At 36.6% G+C, this 20,018-nt stretch overlaps 1 protein-coding gene across 2 annotated transcripts in view; it reads left to right on the top strand.

Annotated features, from left to right (window-relative positions):
* METAP1D (methionyl aminopeptidase type 1D, mitochondrial) overlaps nt 1-20,018 on the top strand; it is a 49,114-nt gene that overhangs the window by 16,829 nt on the left and 12,267 nt on the right. For both annotated transcript variants that reach the window (XM_034065423.1, XM_031052357.2), the window contains exons 2-5: nt 10,064-10,230; nt 12,704-12,853; nt 16,227-16,375; nt 17,057-17,099. In XM_034065423.1, coding sequence (XP_033921314.1) covers nt 10,064-10,230; nt 12,704-12,853; nt 16,227-16,375; nt 17,057-17,099 — 509 coding nt within the window. The remainder of the gene's footprint in view (nt 1-10,063; nt 10,231-12,703; nt 12,854-16,226; nt 16,376-17,056; nt 17,100-20,018) is intronic.

Genomic DNA, 20,018 nt, shown 5'->3' with positions numbered 1-20,018 from the left:
TGATCACTTTGTTGTTTTTTTTAACCCTGATAATAGATTTATGATATAAATAGGTCTGAATGTTTGGTACTTGATCATCCTGTTACTTCCTGTGTGTTTATACTTATGTTCTTTCCTTTTAGCATTTATTAGAACAGCTTCCTTTTCCACAGAAGTACTATGTTACTTATAAATTGCATTGTTATTTGTAATATAATGGCCGTAGATGATGGCTGCGTGGCTTGAGAGTAGAGCCCTTCATTTTGATGTATTTTATAAACAGTTGGCAATAAATTATCTGATCCTGTGTCCTTTGACTTTAGTGGGAGTTTTCCAACAAGCATATTTACGCAAGAGCAGCCCGTCTGCCAGCACTGCGTCAGCGGGCAACATGCCTTTGCATTCAGCACTGTTGCGTGTCCCCGTGCCAAGAACGAATTTTGCCGATTCAAATTTGCTCAGTTTGTCAACACACAGCTCCTATTGAACTTTGTGGGACAAGAATCAGTCTTGGCATGGGGCCGCAGGCAGCCTGGGGAGCGCTGCCCACTGCCAGCACCGGCAAGAGAAGCAGCACCCAGCCTTGGCTCCACAGTTTGCTAGGGTCCCATCTCCTGTAGCATGTGTTTGCTGTTGTTTAATGAATGGGAAGAGTTGATGATAAAAAGAGATTTCCTAGGTTAGTTTTCAAGGCTTGGTTTTGTTGGTTTTTTTTTGTGGCTGTCTGTATGATTAATGTGAATAGGAAAATACTGTTGACCCATTTAAGTCATGTTAGACAACATCCATTGCTCATCTGCATAACAAAATACACACTGAACATTACAGCCTGGGAGTATAAGAGCCAGTGAACTACAGAAATAATATTTTACTCATTTAGATTATGAAGTAAAATATAGAACATTAGTACTAATCATAGTATTAAGTTTTAAACCATGCAAATTGTAATTGTCAGTGAAAAAGAACTATAAGTTGAAAAGGTTATTAACTTTTCAGATTTAAAAGTTAATATGAGTAATTTTTTTTTGCTAGTGTGCAGCTTTGAGAAGTCTATGTGCAAAGCACTTAATAGTAAGTGCAGGAGTGTTTGGTTTACATCATTATTTAATTTCAGTCATTAAAGAAATGTTAGAAATATTAATTTGCAGTATTAAAAAGTATTAACAATTTATATTACAAAGTATAAATTGTAATCTTTACTTGGATATAATAAAATTTAAAAGGCAAATTATTAGTAACCGAGAGATTAAATCATCTTAAGCATTTATTTAAGTACCAGAGCAAAAATGAAACCTTTGAAAATATTGATTTTGTTAAATAGAAACATCATTTTCAGCATTTTAAACTAAATACAAATTTAAAAGTACTGAATTTAGGCTGTCAGGTTTCTATGGTTACCTGCCTTTCCAGCAGTTTGGTGAGATGGGTAAATAGGCCTGTGAGTCACTTGTAATTATTTGGTTTTGTTTGTTATAGTTGTAATTCTGTGTTCAGTTTGAATCTAATATAGTTCACACCACATGCTTTGATTTATGTATATTTTAGTCCATATGATTGACAGTGATTGAGCATTTCTTATGGAGTGCTTGGGTTTTTTTGTCATAAGTGATGTATGTTGGTATTTCTGAAAATGTAAACAACTTCTTCCTGTATCACTGTTTGATAAACAGGGACTTCTGTGATAAGAAAGAGGTCTTTGTAAATGTTACACAAAGCGGTAAGTGAAAAAAATAGAAGTAAACCAGCTCCTAAACATTATATCATTCTCTTCCAAAATTAATCCATACTCTTATCATTATCATTTATTCAGTGACCCAAATGCCACATATTTGTGAATAAGCTTCCAAGTTACACATTAATAGCACATACTAATGACTGACAGGTTTAAAAATAAATGTTTTAATTGTGATGCTACAAGTTGTCCACAGCAAGCTCTTGATTGGAGCATCTTCCTTGTACACAGCATCTTTGGGGGGCAGAGGGGGGAAAGAGCTTATTTCCACCACTGCCACCACAGTACTTTAGTAGAAACAGCTGTAAACCCTTACACCTCTCTGCTCGTGTATTTTGAAGTCCAGGTTATAGGATGAATTCCCCAGTGTTAGACTCTTCACTCTTGAGAAGGATACGTACATGTTTTCTCAGTAAAGACTCACTTTCCTAATGTAACTTGCGTTTTCATGTGAAAACAGGACAATACAAGTAATTAGCATTTAATACAAGGCAAGAAACACCGTTAGCTGTAATTTTTACCAGATGAATAGTAATGTAATCTTAACTTATTAAGGTATTCATCACAAAATTACTGGCAGTGTACACTTTTTTATTATTGTTATCATTATTTTTGAGAGAAGACTGGCTTACCATTCAGAAATCATCTTGATCCTTACAGATTCAGCTGCAAGTATATTGAAAATAATTATTGCAATTGGTCTTATGTTCTGTGCGGTGAAAAGACTCCTGCCTGCCTATTATCTTCCTGTGTCTCAAGCTATGCACAAAATCCTCATACAATGTTCAGGAGCACTCCTAAAATTTCTGAGCAAAAATTACTCTTATTTCAGCAGCTTTGAAAGGGTATCTGTGGGAAACGTTGGTTTGTGGTTTTTTTTTGGTGGTCATTCAGACTTTTTTTTCCATTTCAGGTAGAAATTTTGGAGTTTAAAGTAGGATTTATTTTTAATGTATAATGCTGTATCAGGTCTCTATATAGGACATAAACATGCCAGCTGAAAAACAGTTGTTTCACAGCACACCTGAAAAGATTTTATCTCAGTAGGATTCAGTGAATGTCAGAGCTGTGGGTGGGTGCCTATAAACAACAAGACTCAGTATTGTGTGTACGTGTGTAAGAACTGTTTGGATAGCTTATTATTTTTATCCGAAACAACTGCTATTTTTGAGCTAACTTTTTCCAACAGTTCTTACTTCCCTACAAAATCAAAATAATTAGTAAAGTAACCAATCTTTCAAGTGAAAATAGTTTCTCCAATCTTTTTAAAAACCTGAAGGTAGATAGATAATGATTGAAAAATGTATTTAAATATGTAAACCTGAGCAGATATGTTTCTCATTCCAATTTATTCTCTTTATGATAAATTAATTTACTCAATATATGAATGCAGTAACGTAAGAGGAATGTTTCTCCTGCTAGTCACAGAACTTGAAACTTGCCAGATGCTGTGATCTGGAGCCTAAATTCCCCTGATATTAACTGCATGAAACTCTTAATATTGCTTTGCCCAGCTTTTGTACCTGACTTGTTTCATTTTGCTGTGATACTGCTGTAGGCAACACTTTCTTTTTATTTTCTACTTGTGCTGTTCTATTGGAGAAAGTAAATGTAGTAGAAACAACACTAGGATGGAAGGCTCAATTGGAGAACTGCAATGTCCTGTTCCCAAAGTTAAGCCTGTAAAACCCAGTCCCACTTCTGTAATTTACAATTAATTTCCTTTGGTATATCAGTGAATACAATTCAGATACAGTATTTTTTAAATCATACAATAAAATGGGAAAATGCTGTTTAAACTTCAGAATTTTACACAGCCAGTTTCTTAGATTGCCTTGGTGTGACTCTATGTATAGTGTGTATATACATATATATACACATACACAACTGCTTAACTGGTTGAAGGGGTTTTTAAGGATATAAAATTAATTTCTCCTTTTTCTTCTTGTTTGTTAAAGTTTCACTCTTGGTTGCTGCTGATAAAAGGTGGCACTGAGCCAGCTTCCTGAAGGAGCTGTGGGGAGGGTCATGGCTTGTCATGACCTGGGCACCGTTACTTGAATGTTGTTATTATTGAGATGAAGTACCCTTAGGCTGTCATCCTTCCTGTAAATAGAAGAGGTTCTGGTTCTCTGTGGTTTCCCAGTTTACCAACTTGTAGAACAGCTATTTTGTTGGCCCTAAGTTTGAGTGAATAATGAAATAGAAGACCGGCACTATTCCAGAAGGCACTGATTCATCGTTTTAGTGTGCTGGTCTAGACTAATAATAAGTAAAGCCAAACAAGAATGTACTTCCATATAGTTTATAAATTTCCAGCCAATTAAAAAACTAATTTGTATTGGCGTACAGCAAATACAAATTGTCTGGTTCCACTGTCTGTGAAATAAGGTTGAAACTGTAATTAACAGGGACATAACTGGTCCTCAGGGCCAAACTTAACTTTTTCTGTGTCATGGAAGAGTCCAGTGGTGTTGGCAGAGGGGCTGCTTCTGCTCCCTTGGAATCAGTGGGTGTTAGGCCATTGCTTTGCTTTAAAAGCCTTTTATTAGGTAAAGAGAACAGCAATTCTATTAACACCTTTATTAACTAAACAACTTCAGTCGTTAGTTTCCAATTAATTTCAATTATTAAATAAACCAATGCCAAATTACAATATAATGTTTGTGAGATACTGGCCCATGTTTCAGTTTGTACAGTCGTAAGCATGCTATTGTTGAGGTTTTTACCAATGTGTTGCTGTTGTAATTGAAGTCATATCTATCCTGATGAATATTTCATTTCCCCAATCATGTTATTAAAACCAGAGTGGTTTTACCCTTTCATTTCTGTTTTCTCTTCTCCAATACCATCATGACAGCTGTGGCTGCGTCCTGTTTACAAATTGCTGCTAGTCCCTTTTTCAGTAGTCCTTGTGGGTTTTGTTTTCCCCTAATATGGGCAATTAGGAGGAAATATTTCTCACGAGCAGGGACTTGCTCTTCTCCTTGTAATGACACAGTCCTGCAATCCAGGAAACAGTGCTGCATGGTGTCCATGTCCACGATTTCCTGATGTGGGAAAAACGTGTGGAAAGCATCTGGAGAGGAGGAGACCCCCTTTACCAGCTTGTTTCCTGTAAGCGAAATTGGAAGACCTTGTCTGTGCAAATAGATTTCAAAATAGAGTCTGCCCTTTGACTGTCTCCATAATTACACAGCGCTCTCTGTATTTTATTTGGCTGCCAGAGCAGTTAACCCCTGGAAGTAAGGGGCTGATGATGGCATGACCAGCACGGGTATGCAGACATGACCATGTGAATACACTCTTGTTTGGAGCAGCCTGTCGTTAAGATCTCATTACAATATACTTTTACCAAATTTAAAAATTATGATGTGTTGGGCTGTGCTGGATGCTACATCCTTAATGTACAGAAAGCACAGAGGTATTAGCGCAAAAAAGAAAAAAAAAGAGAAAAGGAAAAAAGTTCTTTCGTGGCTTTGATGTAATCAACATCTGTCAACAGAATGAATTTGCTTTTGTTTAATTTCAAGGGCTCTTGTCCTTCTACTTTGCCCAATCAGTTTCAGCTTCTGCCTCAGGCATTTCCCTGTGTTGTTCTTTTTTTTTTATCCCCCCCCCTTTTTTTTTCAGCAAATGCACAGGTTATTGCTTGTGAAATGTGAGCTGCTCTTTTGCTACACAGGTTACACAGAGTTGGAGAGAACCTTTAATCTTTCCCATCCAATTTCTGAAGCTTGGACGTACCATTGCAACACGGGGATTACAAAGTCAGTGTTTTAAAAGACAGTTAGAATTACAAGTAAATGATCTTTCAAACCACAACCATTATTTTGGATTGGAACATTTGGTAATTAACAGTAAAAAGCTATATATTCTTACCTAGTTGTATTGGTTGGATTCCACATACCCATAGTGATTCACCCATAGTGATTTTTGATAACTCACTTTAGTCCTCTGAAGTTTCAGCAAAAATAATATTTGCACAAGAAGTTAAATTACAATATTGAAATGACCTGACAAGGCAAATTAAAATCTCTAGTGCTCTCCTGTCAAATGCATGTATCCTAAGAAAATCTCCACAGTCAGTCTTTTTTCAGTAAAAAAAAAAATAAAAATCACATCTTTTGAAAGTAGTTATCAGAACAATGCTTTTGATGTTGTTAATTGTTCACATACACTAAGATTTGCTTTATCAAGAGCAACTTTATTTTATTTCCTAAATGGGCTAGATGTTAATTCTTGTAATCCTGAATAACTTTGGTACTCTGCTTCTGCGAATACTATGACTAAATCATTTTTTAAAATGTGAATTTTATTTCTTGGCTCTTTTAAGATGTACCCTTGTATTTATTGTAGCTTAGAACTGTCCTGAAGTTTATCCTTTGCTAACATTTTTGTTAATTACTTGGAAATTTAACCTCTTTCATAAATAAATACTCCCAAAAATGGTTTCTAACAATCACGTTTGATGAATCATGTAGATGAGCAGTTTTTTGCATGGCTACCCCACACCTCATTCATTGAAAACACAGCTGATAAATTGCTGCAAATGTTAAACAAGAAGCATTAGAAAAGGGCTTATGTGAGAGTTCATTTCCAACATCTCCTGTTAAAAATACTTCTTGACCAGAGGAAAATCACATTTAAATGACTAAAATCAACTTAATTAAGGGTCATTAATAGAGATACACATAAAAAACTCTCCACTCTGTGAGTGAAATGGGAGCATTTCATTATATAGTATAGCATGCATGAACAGATAACAATTAAAATAGACCTAGAGTAAAAGGCTAATAAATATAGGGCACATTGTGCTACAAAATCAGTCACTTAAAAATGCTCCCACCCATCATCATACTTGAATTCTGTATTCAACCCCTTTGGCTGACTCGTTTAAGAGAAAAAGAAAATGTCATTTCCTCAGAAGAGAAATTCATCTGGTAATTCACAAAAGCTCACAGCGCATATTTATACTATTAATACAAATTAAGGTCTGTAAGGAATGCTGAGGAATCCAGCAGCTCCAGCAGGACATGCATGCATACAGATTGCACAGTGTGATTCACTGTCAAGTCAGAGGAGCAGTTGTCTGTAATTTTCTGTGCTCAGTACATCCTATCTGCTGATGTGATTCAGTAATGCTGGTAATGATTCTTCTTATTGCAGCTGCTAGTAAATACTCTGTTACTTGTGGGAGGTGACATAGACTTTCTGTTGGGAGAAAGGAAAAATGTGTAAATTGTGTAAAAGGGTCAACTTTGAATCCTGGCTTTGGTCATGTGTTACCAGGCTACCTGGCTGCAAACTCCAGGCTCTCTCCAATGACTGCAGTTTCCACTGGAAGCTGTGTAAATCCTGTATGAACTATCTTACGGTAATCAATATACACAGAAAGCTTAGCAAAAAGGATGTGCCTGAGTGCTAGAGTTGCAAAAGTAAATAAGTCACTGAGAAAAGCTTTAGTAGGTGTAAGGAATGGGGAGGAGGGAATATCTGAGCCAGACTTGGAGAATACAGCCAGTTGTTCCTGTCTCCAATGATTGATGATGTTGCTATATCGAATTAGCTGTGAATATGGGAGCTTAAAAAATAAAAGGAGCTGTGAAGGCATTAGGAAGGCCTTCTTAAGGAAGGAAGTCTGTGGATGGAGTCCAGATTTTCATTATAAAACAATAACTTCATTATATTTTAATGCCACTTTATTTCCTTTTATTTTTACTTTGAAGGAAAATATTTTCTGCTATAATTTTTTATATTTCAAATAAAGGTTGAGTCGTCCTGTGTTTATAATTCTTGTGATGTATTTTAGGAGTCATGTTATACTCCAGTGATATTTATTTTATTGTCGCATTTCACCTGTTCAAGTAGTAGATATTCTTGTATTCGTCTGGTTTATAATGAGTAGTTAGAATAACAACAGACTACAGTGTCTTATTATCCTGTTATCTTGTGACAACACTTACAGTGTCTCTATGGGAGAACAGAGGCAAAAATTTAATTCCAAATAAAAAGCTATGCCTTCCAAATGTGGGACAGCCAATAGGAACACACCCATGAATATAAAGTGGTTCAGTGTACTTAAGAACATGTATTTGGACATCTGGAGCTTTATTGTTGAACAATTGACAAGCATGCCTGCACCTTTTCTTCCCCAATTAAACTTTTACACAGTAGACAAGGTGCCCAGGCAGCATGCTATGTGTCAAGGAGAGCATTCACATTCCCATATTCATGTCCACATGGACTTCAGCTGACCGCATCAGTGAGTGTGGATTTTCAATATATTTATAATACCTTCAGCTGTGATAAGAGTAAGGTACTTCCACTTCACTCTCTAAAAGACCTATCTTAGCTTAGGCTAGCAGACTGATTGCTACTTCTGAGGGCCTAAAAGTTGCTCCCTTAGCAGATTCTGTGCTTCCAGCTTCCAGAAATGGTTGCAGACCAGCCAGGGAGTTTGTATGATGCTTTGGGCTCTTTGGGTGTGCTTATATATTGAGCAGGTTAGATAGCCCACATTCTTTTTTTTTTTTTGTATTTAACTGGACAATGATTTTTCTTCCTGTGAAGGAGACACTAGGGAAAGCAGTAGGTGAGGTTGTGATTAAACTATATTTAAAACACCACCAAACCAATCCAGCCCTCTGTTAACTGAGCAGCTCTACTTCCATGGAGACACTCTCTTCCTTTTCGAAGCAGGCAACTTCCATTGAGGTACCCAAGTTACACTGAGAGCTTGATCTGAGCCTCACTCTCCAACTCTTCCTTGTTACTTATCAACAATTAAAAAAAAAAAAAAAAAAGAAAAACCAAAACAAACATGTAAAAATTTCCTTGTATTGAGTAAAAGGATTTACAGCCTTTCAGATACTGGTAACTAAACATGCATGAATCAGTGTGCAAAGAGACGGGGGGAACACTTCTAAAGCAGTTTTCATGCAGCTGTTATTTCATTAATTCTGTGTTTTGGGACTCCAAAAAAGGTGTATAGCTTGAATCTCCTGTATAAGACAAGATGCTGTAAAGTGCATGTGGAAGGATGATTTCTGTATCTGGACATGATAAATGCATCCAAAAGAAAGGAAGGAAAGAACATCAAAATAAAAACACACAAGATATGGAAGTGACTTCTTCTAAAAAAGAAAAAAAAATCATTCTTACATAATACAAAATATGTAGTAAATTAATTTCTTAATTTCTGTGATACAGAAATGTTTAGTTACTTCTGTTTAAAAGAAAACATGTTTCACTGAAGAGTGATTATTCATATGGGTCACTTCCCGTAAAGGATTGCTCTTGTGGTTGTATATACAGATGACATTTTTCAGAAGCAGATTAACTATGATGTGAAACTTTTATTTCAGAAAACCCCTCTGTTTAGCTTGTAGAATGTTTGAGTAATGGAAATATGCACTACATGCAATTGTAGTTTAATTGGCAGGGTCAATAATCCTTTTGAATTTAGCATGTTTCCCAGTTTCAATACTAGCATCATCTTTTGTGGTACTTTGTTTTGAATTTGATGTCTCTGACAACCTTTGGGCCTCAATGCACTTTTCCCCCCTTTTCCTTTTTTCTCTCTTGTTTGGTTTTTAGTTGGTTTTGTGGGTTTTTTTTGAGAGGGGCAAAATATTTCGTTACCCAACAGCTAAATTTGAGCAATGAACACTCTGCTGAACTGCCATCCCAAATTCCGACGTGAATTAAATGAAAATCTCATTCAATTTACAAATTTTAATCTATTCAATTGCCTTTGGCCAAAATTAAAAATAACTTTTTTATTTTTAATTAAAAGCTTTTTCTGTTGCCTTCCTAGGCAGGACAAATTGAACCTCATTCCTTGTGTCTTGGTGCAAATGACAAGGGCAACATTAACTTGGTCATGCTCAAATCCATGACCAATTCTGAAAAAATACGGCTGAAAATACTGTCTGAAATCAATATTAAATTTTTTTTTTCATTCTCTTTTCTTGCTATTGTCCCTTATTTACCATTTCACCAAACCTTGAACAGGACAGTATCTAGCCTTGCAGGGGCCAGTTGGAGCATCGCTCCTGGCTGCAAGCTTGGGGGAATTTACCCACACTAGTTTTTAATACATTGAGCCAGAACAGAGCTGGCATTTTGTAAAGTTTCAAAGTATTCTTTGAGGAGGTTTTTTTGTTCTTACTGCTTCTTGGTGTTAATGCTCTGTCTTTAACAGTAAAAGACTTGTACAATTTGAACTACCCTTGGCCATTGCATGAGTTCTGGGTTTTATTTTACATGATGTCCTTCTTTTTGCCCTTTCCAGTTTGTAACATGGTAGTAGAAAACAATGTTAATTATTTTTAACTTATCTGTTAACAGGTTCTGTGACTGGCTGCCACATATTCTTTTCTTTGTACAATCGTATCTACCTGCACAGACAGTCAAGCAATCAACAGCAAAGATGCTGCATCTTTCAGGGACAAAGAAGTACTGCTTATAGTATAGTTTGGCCAGCCACAGTTTCTCCAGCTCACCCAGTTCCCAAGGTACTGCAATTTCTATTATCTAATGTGTTCTTCAGTCATGTAGAGTTAAGCTGCAGGTGTGATCAAATGCATTCATCGTCAAACAGCTGGGGTTTGGGTCACTGTCCTGTTGCTTGATCTGGTATTTGAAATAGGAGCGTTGGTGAGAGAAGTTTTCAGCTGCCTACCATGTTAAACACAGTTATTAGGGAGTTTAAATATGGGGCTTGTTCACTTAGGGTAGTATAAATGTGGAATATCTTAATAATCTGTCGGCATTTTACACTTCTGGGTCCAGATTCTCCTTTTGGGCAATTGTAGATGGTCCTACCAAGAGTCAGTAGGAATCATTAATGATCATCTGAGTCCTTTTCTGTATAAAACTCCAGCAAGCTAGTTATAAAAACATTTATATTTTGCTGAAGGTTTTGTTAATTGGTTATGTCAGATTTAGGAAGAGAACATACAATATCTGCTGGTAGCTGCCACGCAACCCCAATGCATGTTCTAAGCTTGTCTTCACTGTGCCTGAGTGGTTTTTTTTACTTGCAACATATACTTTCATGTAGTTTAGAGCCAAAAGGACCTTTTTTCATGCAATTTTGAAATGTGTCCAACTTCTGATTTTCTTTTTTTTGTCCTTTTTTTTCCCTTTCCCTTCTCCCCCCCATTTATTTACAGCATACAGATGAACTGTTTAGTATCTTTCCTTTAGGCGAAAGAAAACCAAAATACCTTTCCTAAACAGTGCTTCAGGATCTGTATTAGTACTTTTTTAAATTTTACTTTTCATCTTATTATAGATTTCTTACTCAAAATATAGAGTATTTCCATGAGCCAGAAATACTTAAAAGTTGTTAGATAGGAAAGCAGATAAGGATGTAGGGCTCTAACACCTAAGGGGCTGTGGAAGCTCTGTGCAAGGGAAGAACACAGGGTTATATGCTTTAGATATTTTTAAAAGTTTAGAAATTGTGGAGCTTTTTTTCCCCTGTATTTAAATGCTTCTTTTAGGACAAAGAGGGAGAAATATGTTGTCATAATGAAAAATCTTCACAGATCAAAATTCTCAGTTTGTCTAAACGTCAGTCCAATTCTTGAACTCTAAAAACTTGAGAGCAAAGTTACTGCCTCATACAGAGTATGGCAGAAATCACACTGAAATAACATGGTTGTTTTCAAGATGCTGGTGTGAAACTGTATACATAGACATTTGTCTCTATGCTTCTCTGGGCTTCTACATTAACAGATCTTACAGGTCAGGAGGGTCAGGTTTCAACAGTTTCTAGATATGTGCCCTCCAAGGGGAAAGTGAGGGTGCTATGGTTGAGGAGCTGCTAACCCAGGAGATGGAGGGGTTGTTTACTAAATTAAATCCCAGCCCACTGCAATAGGATGTTGTTAGGGTCGATATGCTGTTATTTGAACAGAATGGAAATCTGAAATTCTGTTGACCTGAGTCTACTAAAGGTAGTTTCACTTTTTATCAGAGTACAAATTAAATACCTGTAGGAGTTAACAGTAGTCCTATTTAAAGCCCATCTAGAGCTAATTGGCTATAACACTCTTTACCCCTATACCCTGCCAGCTTATAGTCTTCTTGTGTACAGCCCACATGCCCACTTTGGTTTTTGCTATTTGATTCTGTATTCTGTTAAATCAGTGCAAAACTCACCATGTGGCTGGCATGGTAGAGAATCAGCTCAGCTGTGATGGGCGAAGAGAATCTTCTCCAAACAGTGAAACAGCCCAGGAACGTCCAGGAGAAAGTGTATTTCCATCTCTATGCGTTTAACATCTCTGTTACCGTTATTGTTAGTTTGTTGTATTTATACACATGCCATGAAACTGTTGTGGATTTTAAAAAATTAGAAATGAATTTTCAGAATTTTATGTGTGGGGAAAATGGAATCTATTGCTCTTTCCTTGACAAAGCATAATGTTGTGGATGGACACATCTGGGCATAGCATATGATTAAGAAGTAAAAACTTTCAAATTAAAATAAGCTAAATCCTAAGGTTCTTAGTCAGAAAGCAATCTTGTGAAAGTTAATCAGAGTTTTGTCTGAATGAGAAACTAAGGATTTGATCAGTTTTATTTTTGGGCCTATTTCTGTATGTTTGTCCCAATGTTACGATGCCTTTTGTAGAAAATGTGCTTCTTTCTCTGCAAAAGAAAATGAAGAGTTTTAAAGTCTTTCTCACAGTTTTGCAACTTGCAACTGTCTGTGCTGGAAGTCAGCTGCAGTATCTGGGGTTTCAGCACTGGAAGGCTAACAGACTGTACAAGTCAGCAGTAACAGGCAATGTTAAGTTCAAAAGGGCAGTGGAAGAAATACTGAGGCAGCCTTGAGGGTTTGCCCTGATGGCTTAGGAAGGTCGATACTACGACAGAAAGGGCAAGCTGCCATGAAGCAGGAGGCAGTATCTGAGAAAATGATCCCATTGTCATGCTCAGTTTTCTGATCTTCATTTTCAATCCTTTTTCTCCAAGCACATAAAGAAGCCAGACTATGTGACGACAGGCATTGTACCAGACTGGGGAGACGACATAGAAATTAAAAATGAAGATCAGATTCAAGGGCTTCGTCAGGCTTGTCAATTGGCCCGTCATGTCCTGCTTCTGGCTGGAAAGAGCTTGAAGGTAACAATTACAGAAGTCCCATAACAGCTTGAATACATTTTATGCTTTCACTTATTTGGGTTTTTTTTCTACCTTTTTTTTTTTTTTATTTTCCCTTAATGTGCATCCAACTTTTAACTTAGATTGTGATAAAAATAAAGGATTTATTAACTTTTGATTTGGTCCATAATATGACTTTTTAATTATTTCTGTATTTTGGACCTATGTAGTACTTAGAGTGAGTTGCTGGCTCAGGTGTAATGTCTCTCAGTCTATAATCTCCCTCCATTAGGATTGTGCCAAATCATGTGAGTTTCTTATAAGATCCTTGCTACATTTTTTCCTGTCATTTCATGGCCCATCTTCCTCATACATCAGGCTTTCCAGCGCTTCATGTATGCAAGTTTGAAGGGCTGGGTTGCCTCTGTTCCCATCCATCCTTTGGCCTCTCACTGTCCTGTGGGGTACAGTGCGACTCCTAGAGCTGCCATAGGAAAAACAGCTGCCAAATTCTACATAGTTTTCTGGAGTGCATTGGCAATAAAGCCTCATGGTTTCCAGAAATGTTTCTACAGTATGCTTTTTGGGATACCTAGCAAGTTAAAATGTACTGGGAGGAGTCTATTACCAGGTTTTGCAGATGAAGGAGTGCTTTTTTCGCCTTGCCTTGTTATTTCGTGTAATAGCATACTGGATAGGGTAAAATGGGTTGAGTAGCTATGAGATGCAGAGATAGATGGGGACTGCAGGTTAATGCCATTGACTTAAAAGGGGGGAAAAATATCAGTTTACCATGTATTTTTTCTTTTAGCTGTCATCACACTTTCCAAGAAGCTTAATTCTGGACCTGGGTGGCCAATAACAAAACTGCCTACATGTTTAATCTTACATAGGCTTATATGTACATGTTTCTGAAATATCATGTATATGCAGTGTGGGTTTTGAATGAGAGCAGTTTTCCACTAATACTCTTTGGTTGTTATCATGCATAAAATACATATGTGTGCAGCACAGTATAGCTTATGATGCAGTGTATAGTATGTGCCAAATCATACATAATAGCAAAATACTGCATAGATATAAAAAACATTTTGTAGCAAAAAGGTTTATATAAGGTAAGAACTACATGACCAGGAGCTGTGGACTGGGAGGGAGGTGGCCTTAGGAGTTGTGGTGCCGAGACCACTGCCCAGGTCAGCTGGAGACAGGTGATGAGCACTGTTTTACATCGGTTAAGTGTTTGGCCAGGACCCTCTCTCACTGCAACAGCAAGCATCGTCTACTTCCCAGCCTGACGTTGCACATGGCCAGTTTATACCCATTTGCTCTTGTGCCAGCTCCACTCTTTAATTTAAACAGCTTCCTCCTTTTCCTTGAGTCTGTCCCCTTCACGTAGTAAGAGTTATTACAGCTTTCAGTGCACCTGACTAAACAAACCAAGCTCTTTTAGGCTGTTCTCATAAGGTAAACTCTGCATTACTATTTTATTTGAAGAGCCCTGTCCCTCCACCTGTTCCTGTTGTCTTGTTGAACCCACCCTGAATGCAGCCCTCCAAACCAGCTTTAGTTAGTGTCAGTAACGTTCCCCAATATAACAAAAGTGCATTATAATGCATGGATGCAGAAAGATGAAGTTTAGGCTGAGTGGTGTTTTGGTAATACCATTCACTGCCTGTATGACTTAAAAGTACAATGTGGTATTATATATGACAGTATTTCCTAGGTTTGAGTTAATGATTTTGAAATAAAACAGCAAATTCTATGAAATGGAAGTATTTTGATATATACCATAGTATTGCCTAGTCCCAAATAAAGGGTGATGAGGTGTGCAGCAGGTGCCCCCCCAGTCTTGCCAGCTAGCAAAAGCTCCTGTAAAAGTAAAAGAGATGCTGTTAAAATCAGAACTTTTCACAGTGTGTAAGCCTGCCATGCAGAGAGCACAGATCTGTCTGCTGAGTGTCCAAAAGCCACATCAAATTCCTTGAGCAGATCAGCGGCAGACAGCATCCAATCTGGTACATAGCGGTTCAGTTTGTCTGTGGGCTGAAAATGATAGATGGGTGAATGAAGGCAGGAGCAACAAACCTATATTTATCCAGAACCGATGGCTGCAGTATCCAATACAGACAGCCCGCTGCGGCTGCCATCCCAGCACAGAGGCTGCAACGGCTATTGCAAAGCAGGGGGGTTGCACAGTAACCCCAAATCCTGGTCTTGAGTGTGATCATTGCTCCTTATCTGCCCAGCCATGTTTTTGTGCTGAACAAGATGCAAGCTGAGCAAAATCGACCTGATTTTATCCTCAGCACAGCACACAAGTGTACTCCACTGTATTCATTGTGCATGATCACTGAATATTTCAATATATGGATAAGTATGCCTCCTGCACCACAGCCTACCTATATTCCTTGTGTTACTAAAAAGGCCTCCAAAATCACAGCCACTGTGATTTTCCGTTTCCTCTGCCAAGATTGATCTTCATATGTGTATGAAGTATGATTTTCAAAGACTCAAAACTCATTCAAATCAAAATCAATTTGCAAAGGAACCCTCAAAAGCACTTCTTCTCAATGAGGGAGGTTTCCCTACCAAATTTCAAATTTCAGGTCTAACCATTCCAGAGACAGAGTTGATCCAAAAGAAAAGCGAGAAGAATGTTATTTTAAGCATTTGCATTTTCCACTCCATGGATACTCAGAAAATGGCTGAATGATTTATGAGAGGGGTTTTTTTAAATATGTAAAATTATGAGAAAATGATGAATCTAGAAAGTGTCAAGCATAAAAATGAATATTTCTAAAAATGATGGATAAGCGCCTGTAGATTCACTGTGATCATCCAGGCTATGGTGACTTTAAGTAAAATATCCTCAAGATATGAAGCCAAATATTTAAATCTTTTATAAAATTACTGCATACTTGGAAAGCAGTTTCATAAAATGCACAAATGCATTATGATGAATGTCCTGGGCAGTTATGAGAGTTAAGGTCCTTTCTTTCACAAATCAAAGGGAAAGTAATGGTGTGTTTTAAATGACTGAAAGCATTGAAACCAGACATTTCAGCAGCTACTGAAACAAGGTGCCATGGAAAATTGGTGTCTTTGAGAAATCAGATGTGGAAAAAAGAATGGAAAGGAAGTAGACAGTATTCTAGGTTTTTTAGGAACCTTTAAGTCCTCGATTTTCCTGTATACTTTGTATAAAACCTTTTTCTTTTTTAAAAAAGAAGGTTCAACGTATCAATAAAGTGTATCAGGCAGTTTAGTGTTTTGTATCAAAGCAGTGTATTTGAAACACCCGAGATTTCATTGAAACACTTGGCTGCAATCACATTCTGTAAATACGAGAAACTGTCTTTGCTTTTTTAACAGGATGTTATGTTTGATATTTTAGGTTGGCATGACAACTGAAGAAATAGATTCCATTGTTCATCATGAAATAATCAGACAGAATGCCTATCCGTCACCTCTGGGCTATGGAGGGTTTCCAAAATCTGTTTGTACTTCTGTAAACAACGTGGTATGTCATGGTATTCCTGACAGGTATTTCCCCAGTAATATACATTCTACCACCGGGAATGAAAATGTTAAACTGAAATTAATAAATTATGTTTAACATTGAACATATTTCAGCTTAACTAAATGTCATATACAAATGTATTACAGATGCATATCATGTTACCACATGATGCTGATAGATGTTATAGAAATTAATGTGAAATAGGAAAAAATATCCTGTTTGTCAAGAAACTTTAAAAAAAAAGCATAACGCCTTTAGAATTTAGTGTGTGGAAAAAAAACCCAAGAACAGTCTGATTTATTTTCTTTCCCTCCAGCAAAATAAGTATAGGGGAAGGAATAAATATATTTGAATTTATGTGTTGTTGTTGGGTGTTTTTTATTATTATTTGCAACACATTCAGCTACTCAGAAAGTAAAATATGAACCCTAGTGAGAGAAAAAGAATAAATATAATGGCAGATTTTTGAGGTGTTGATATGTTTTTCTGGTAGTTGTTTCTCATTATTTTATATTCAACTATGCTTGTTCTCTAAGTAGTGAGAGCTGAACATTAAAAATGGTTATTCTTTTTGCCTCAGCCTTCCTCCATCACAAAGTATCTACCCCCTGATTTTTTATGTATGTGTCATTAGGTGTTTATTCTTATATTCCCTTTGTTGGGAACCGTCTGTCACCGTATTTTTTTTTCTGTTTATGTTTCAGTCGACCTCTTCAGGATGGAGATATTATCAACATTGATGTCACGGTGAGTAATTCATATAAAAAATAGTCTTTGATCAACTTTACAATCACTAGTAGCAACAGGAAGAATAGTGGATTGAAGATGGGGGATGCACAGATGGATGTGCTGTTTACTTCTGAGCCAAGGCACAAGCAGCTGGTTTCCTTTTTTGTTTTTAACTGTGTGTTTATTCCAGCTAGACTCAGGCCTGACTTGAATTTAGGACTGGAATCAGATGCACTGAGATCAATGTTGGCCTAAGTGAAATGTCAACCCAATCCTGCTATGTGTCATGTTTTTGAGAAGGTGTAATTGTTATTGATCCACTGTGTAGTTAATGCAGAGCACCACAGTACTGGGCAGCAGCTGAAGATAGATATGTATGAGATGAGCTAACATGAAGAAAGCCAGCATTTTTCCTTCACTCTGCCAAGATTGATCTTCCTCTTCCTGCTGATTTTGAGTGGGGCCTGACATTATCTTACTCTGTCATTAGAGGCTACATTGGCCTGTGTATGTCAGTCTATTTGGACAGCAACTCTTTTGCTAGCAGTGTTCCCTACATTTATTAAAATCCCTGAAGGTAGTGTTGTGTTTCATTTCTGGTATAAAAGCCCTGAACCTTTTGCACAGAAACAGAAATAGTGTGATATAACTATGACTTAATATTTCCAGAGAATGGTCAATTATAGCTATTTAAATAAACACCCGCTGGATTTTCTTAGGAGCAAGAAAGTATGGAAACTGGAAGCCTAATTCTCATTTCATTTATTTATATATATATATATATATATAAGCTGTCTCTTGCAGAAGCTTTTTTCCTTTTTACTGTGCATGTTTTTATTTTCCCAAAGTGCAATTTATTTCTAATATGAACACAGATGTCTTTTGAATCCCACTGTTGCTTTGCAATAATATGTCACATACAAGGGAGTAACATCTCATAACTACAAGCGGTTTTAATCATTAAGGGAACTTTTGGTAACTTGATGCTATTTTCCATGGGTCCAAATTTCATACTGGCAGAAGTGGAAGAAATCTGCAGCAGACCTACCTTTGAGCATGAGATTCAAGCTTTCTAAATTATTTCTTCTATTAAAATTAGGGTCAGTGACCTTTTTCCCATGGTATCTGCACATGTGATCTAGAACTGGGTTTGCTTTGGTTGTTTTTTTGATCTTTCTAAATTCTTTCCCATCTCCATACATTCTAATTGTGGAATTCTGACTGTATCAGGTTTGCACAGTGTGATTTATCATTTTGAAAGTGTATTTTTATTCTACATTTTTACTTTGGTGAACTGGTGTACCTTGGCTCATTTTGTTAGTCTAAATCAGTTTGAAACAGCTAAGGATTTAACAGCTGATTTTTTTGTATATCATTAAGGTTAATTTTATTTTTTTATCTTTTAGGATAATAATGATGCCATATATATACATGGCATCATATATATATATGTGTATATATATAAAAGTATAGATTCATATAACAGACACTTTCCATGATAAACTAAATGAAATATTTTTACATTAGTACGTATCCTGCCCACTCTGCTTTACAAATGATGTCTGACTAAATGTTAGTGATCTTTTTTGATTGCACATTTTTATTTATTTTCTGTTTAGCCTTGTAAAATTTAATAAATCTTGAAGTTTCTGTGAATGTGAAGACTCCTGCAAGGATGGGAATTTCTGATTATCTTTGTAAGATCTTTTTACCATTCAAAACTGAACTGTGCTGTGTTTGATAATTGCTCAGTTCCAAAATAGCTGAAGAAAAAAAGATTGCTTCTCAGTGCTGCTAACTGATCTTTTAGCTTATTTTTAATGAGCAAATCTAGGACATTTGACAGGTGGACAGAATAAAAATCAAAGTAAATACTGCACAACAAATTGTTTATAATTGTGTACAGGCTCTATAAAATGACTAAATAAGGTTCTGATTATTGAGTGTAAAAACTTCATGCTATGTACAAATTATTTGAAGAAAAAAAATCCATTTCTGCGCAATTAAGGTGGTAAAATTTCATACATGAAGTACAAATTTTATTGGCTGGTATCATGTGGCCTTTACAATATATTTTAATGTAGAAACAATAGCATTATCCATCACTGAATCCTCAGCATAGTGCAATTTTCAGCCTGCCATTGCCAGGTTAATGTTTCTTACAACTTGGTTCTTTCTTTGACTTCTAAGGAATTAGCGTGCTACAGTTGCTGTGGTTGTAGCTTATTAACGTCAGAAGTCTGTAATAGCAGTTGATAGGCTGCTGTAAATATTACTATTAATTTTAAGCTCTCCTATGTTTTAAATCTTTATTTTCTTTTTCAGGAGGATGATGATGTTTAATGCTGGGGTTTTGTGTGTTGCACTTGCTAGCACTAAAAATGAACTAGTTTAATTTAAATATGAGCTAGCTAGATTATAACCTGCCCAGTGGGCATTAAATTAATAATAGAAAAAAAAAAGAAAGAGAAAAGATTTATTGGCAGTCTGGAATGGCAGAGGAAGGTGTAGAGTAGGAGGTCACAGCTGCTCTCCTCCAGAGTGGTGGCAACACAGTTGGATGCTTGCTGGCACTCACCTTCTAAGCACCTCTCACTCCTAACTGCCTGCATTTTGTTCCCATCTCACCCTGAACACAAACCTGGCCCTGGCATAAACTGTCTGTAGCCAATTTTTTACTTTTTTTATTTTTTCTTGTTTGGAATTGGCCAAAAAGAATGTGAGCCTGTCTTTCACAAATAGCTCACCAGTGGCAAAAGTTCAGTGCTTTGAGCTTGGTGAGTTATTAGTCCTAGAAGGATAGTTGCTCACTGTTCAGGAGGAGAAAAAATGTTTTAGAAGATCAAAACTGTGCACCATTATAATTTGTCTTTCCTTAGTGTAATTTGGCTTGGTCTTACAATTATGCGCCTGCCTGCCATACTTCAGAGCTGCAAA

Source organism: Melopsittacus undulatus, chromosome 8 (assembly GCF_012275295.1).
Source record: "Melopsittacus undulatus isolate bMelUnd1 chromosome 8, bMelUnd1.mat.Z, whole genome shotgun sequence".
In the NCBI taxonomy this organism is placed as follows: Eukaryota; Metazoa; Chordata; class Aves; order Psittaciformes; family Psittaculidae; genus Melopsittacus; species Melopsittacus undulatus.
This window is presented reverse-complemented; position numbering and strand designations above follow the sequence as displayed.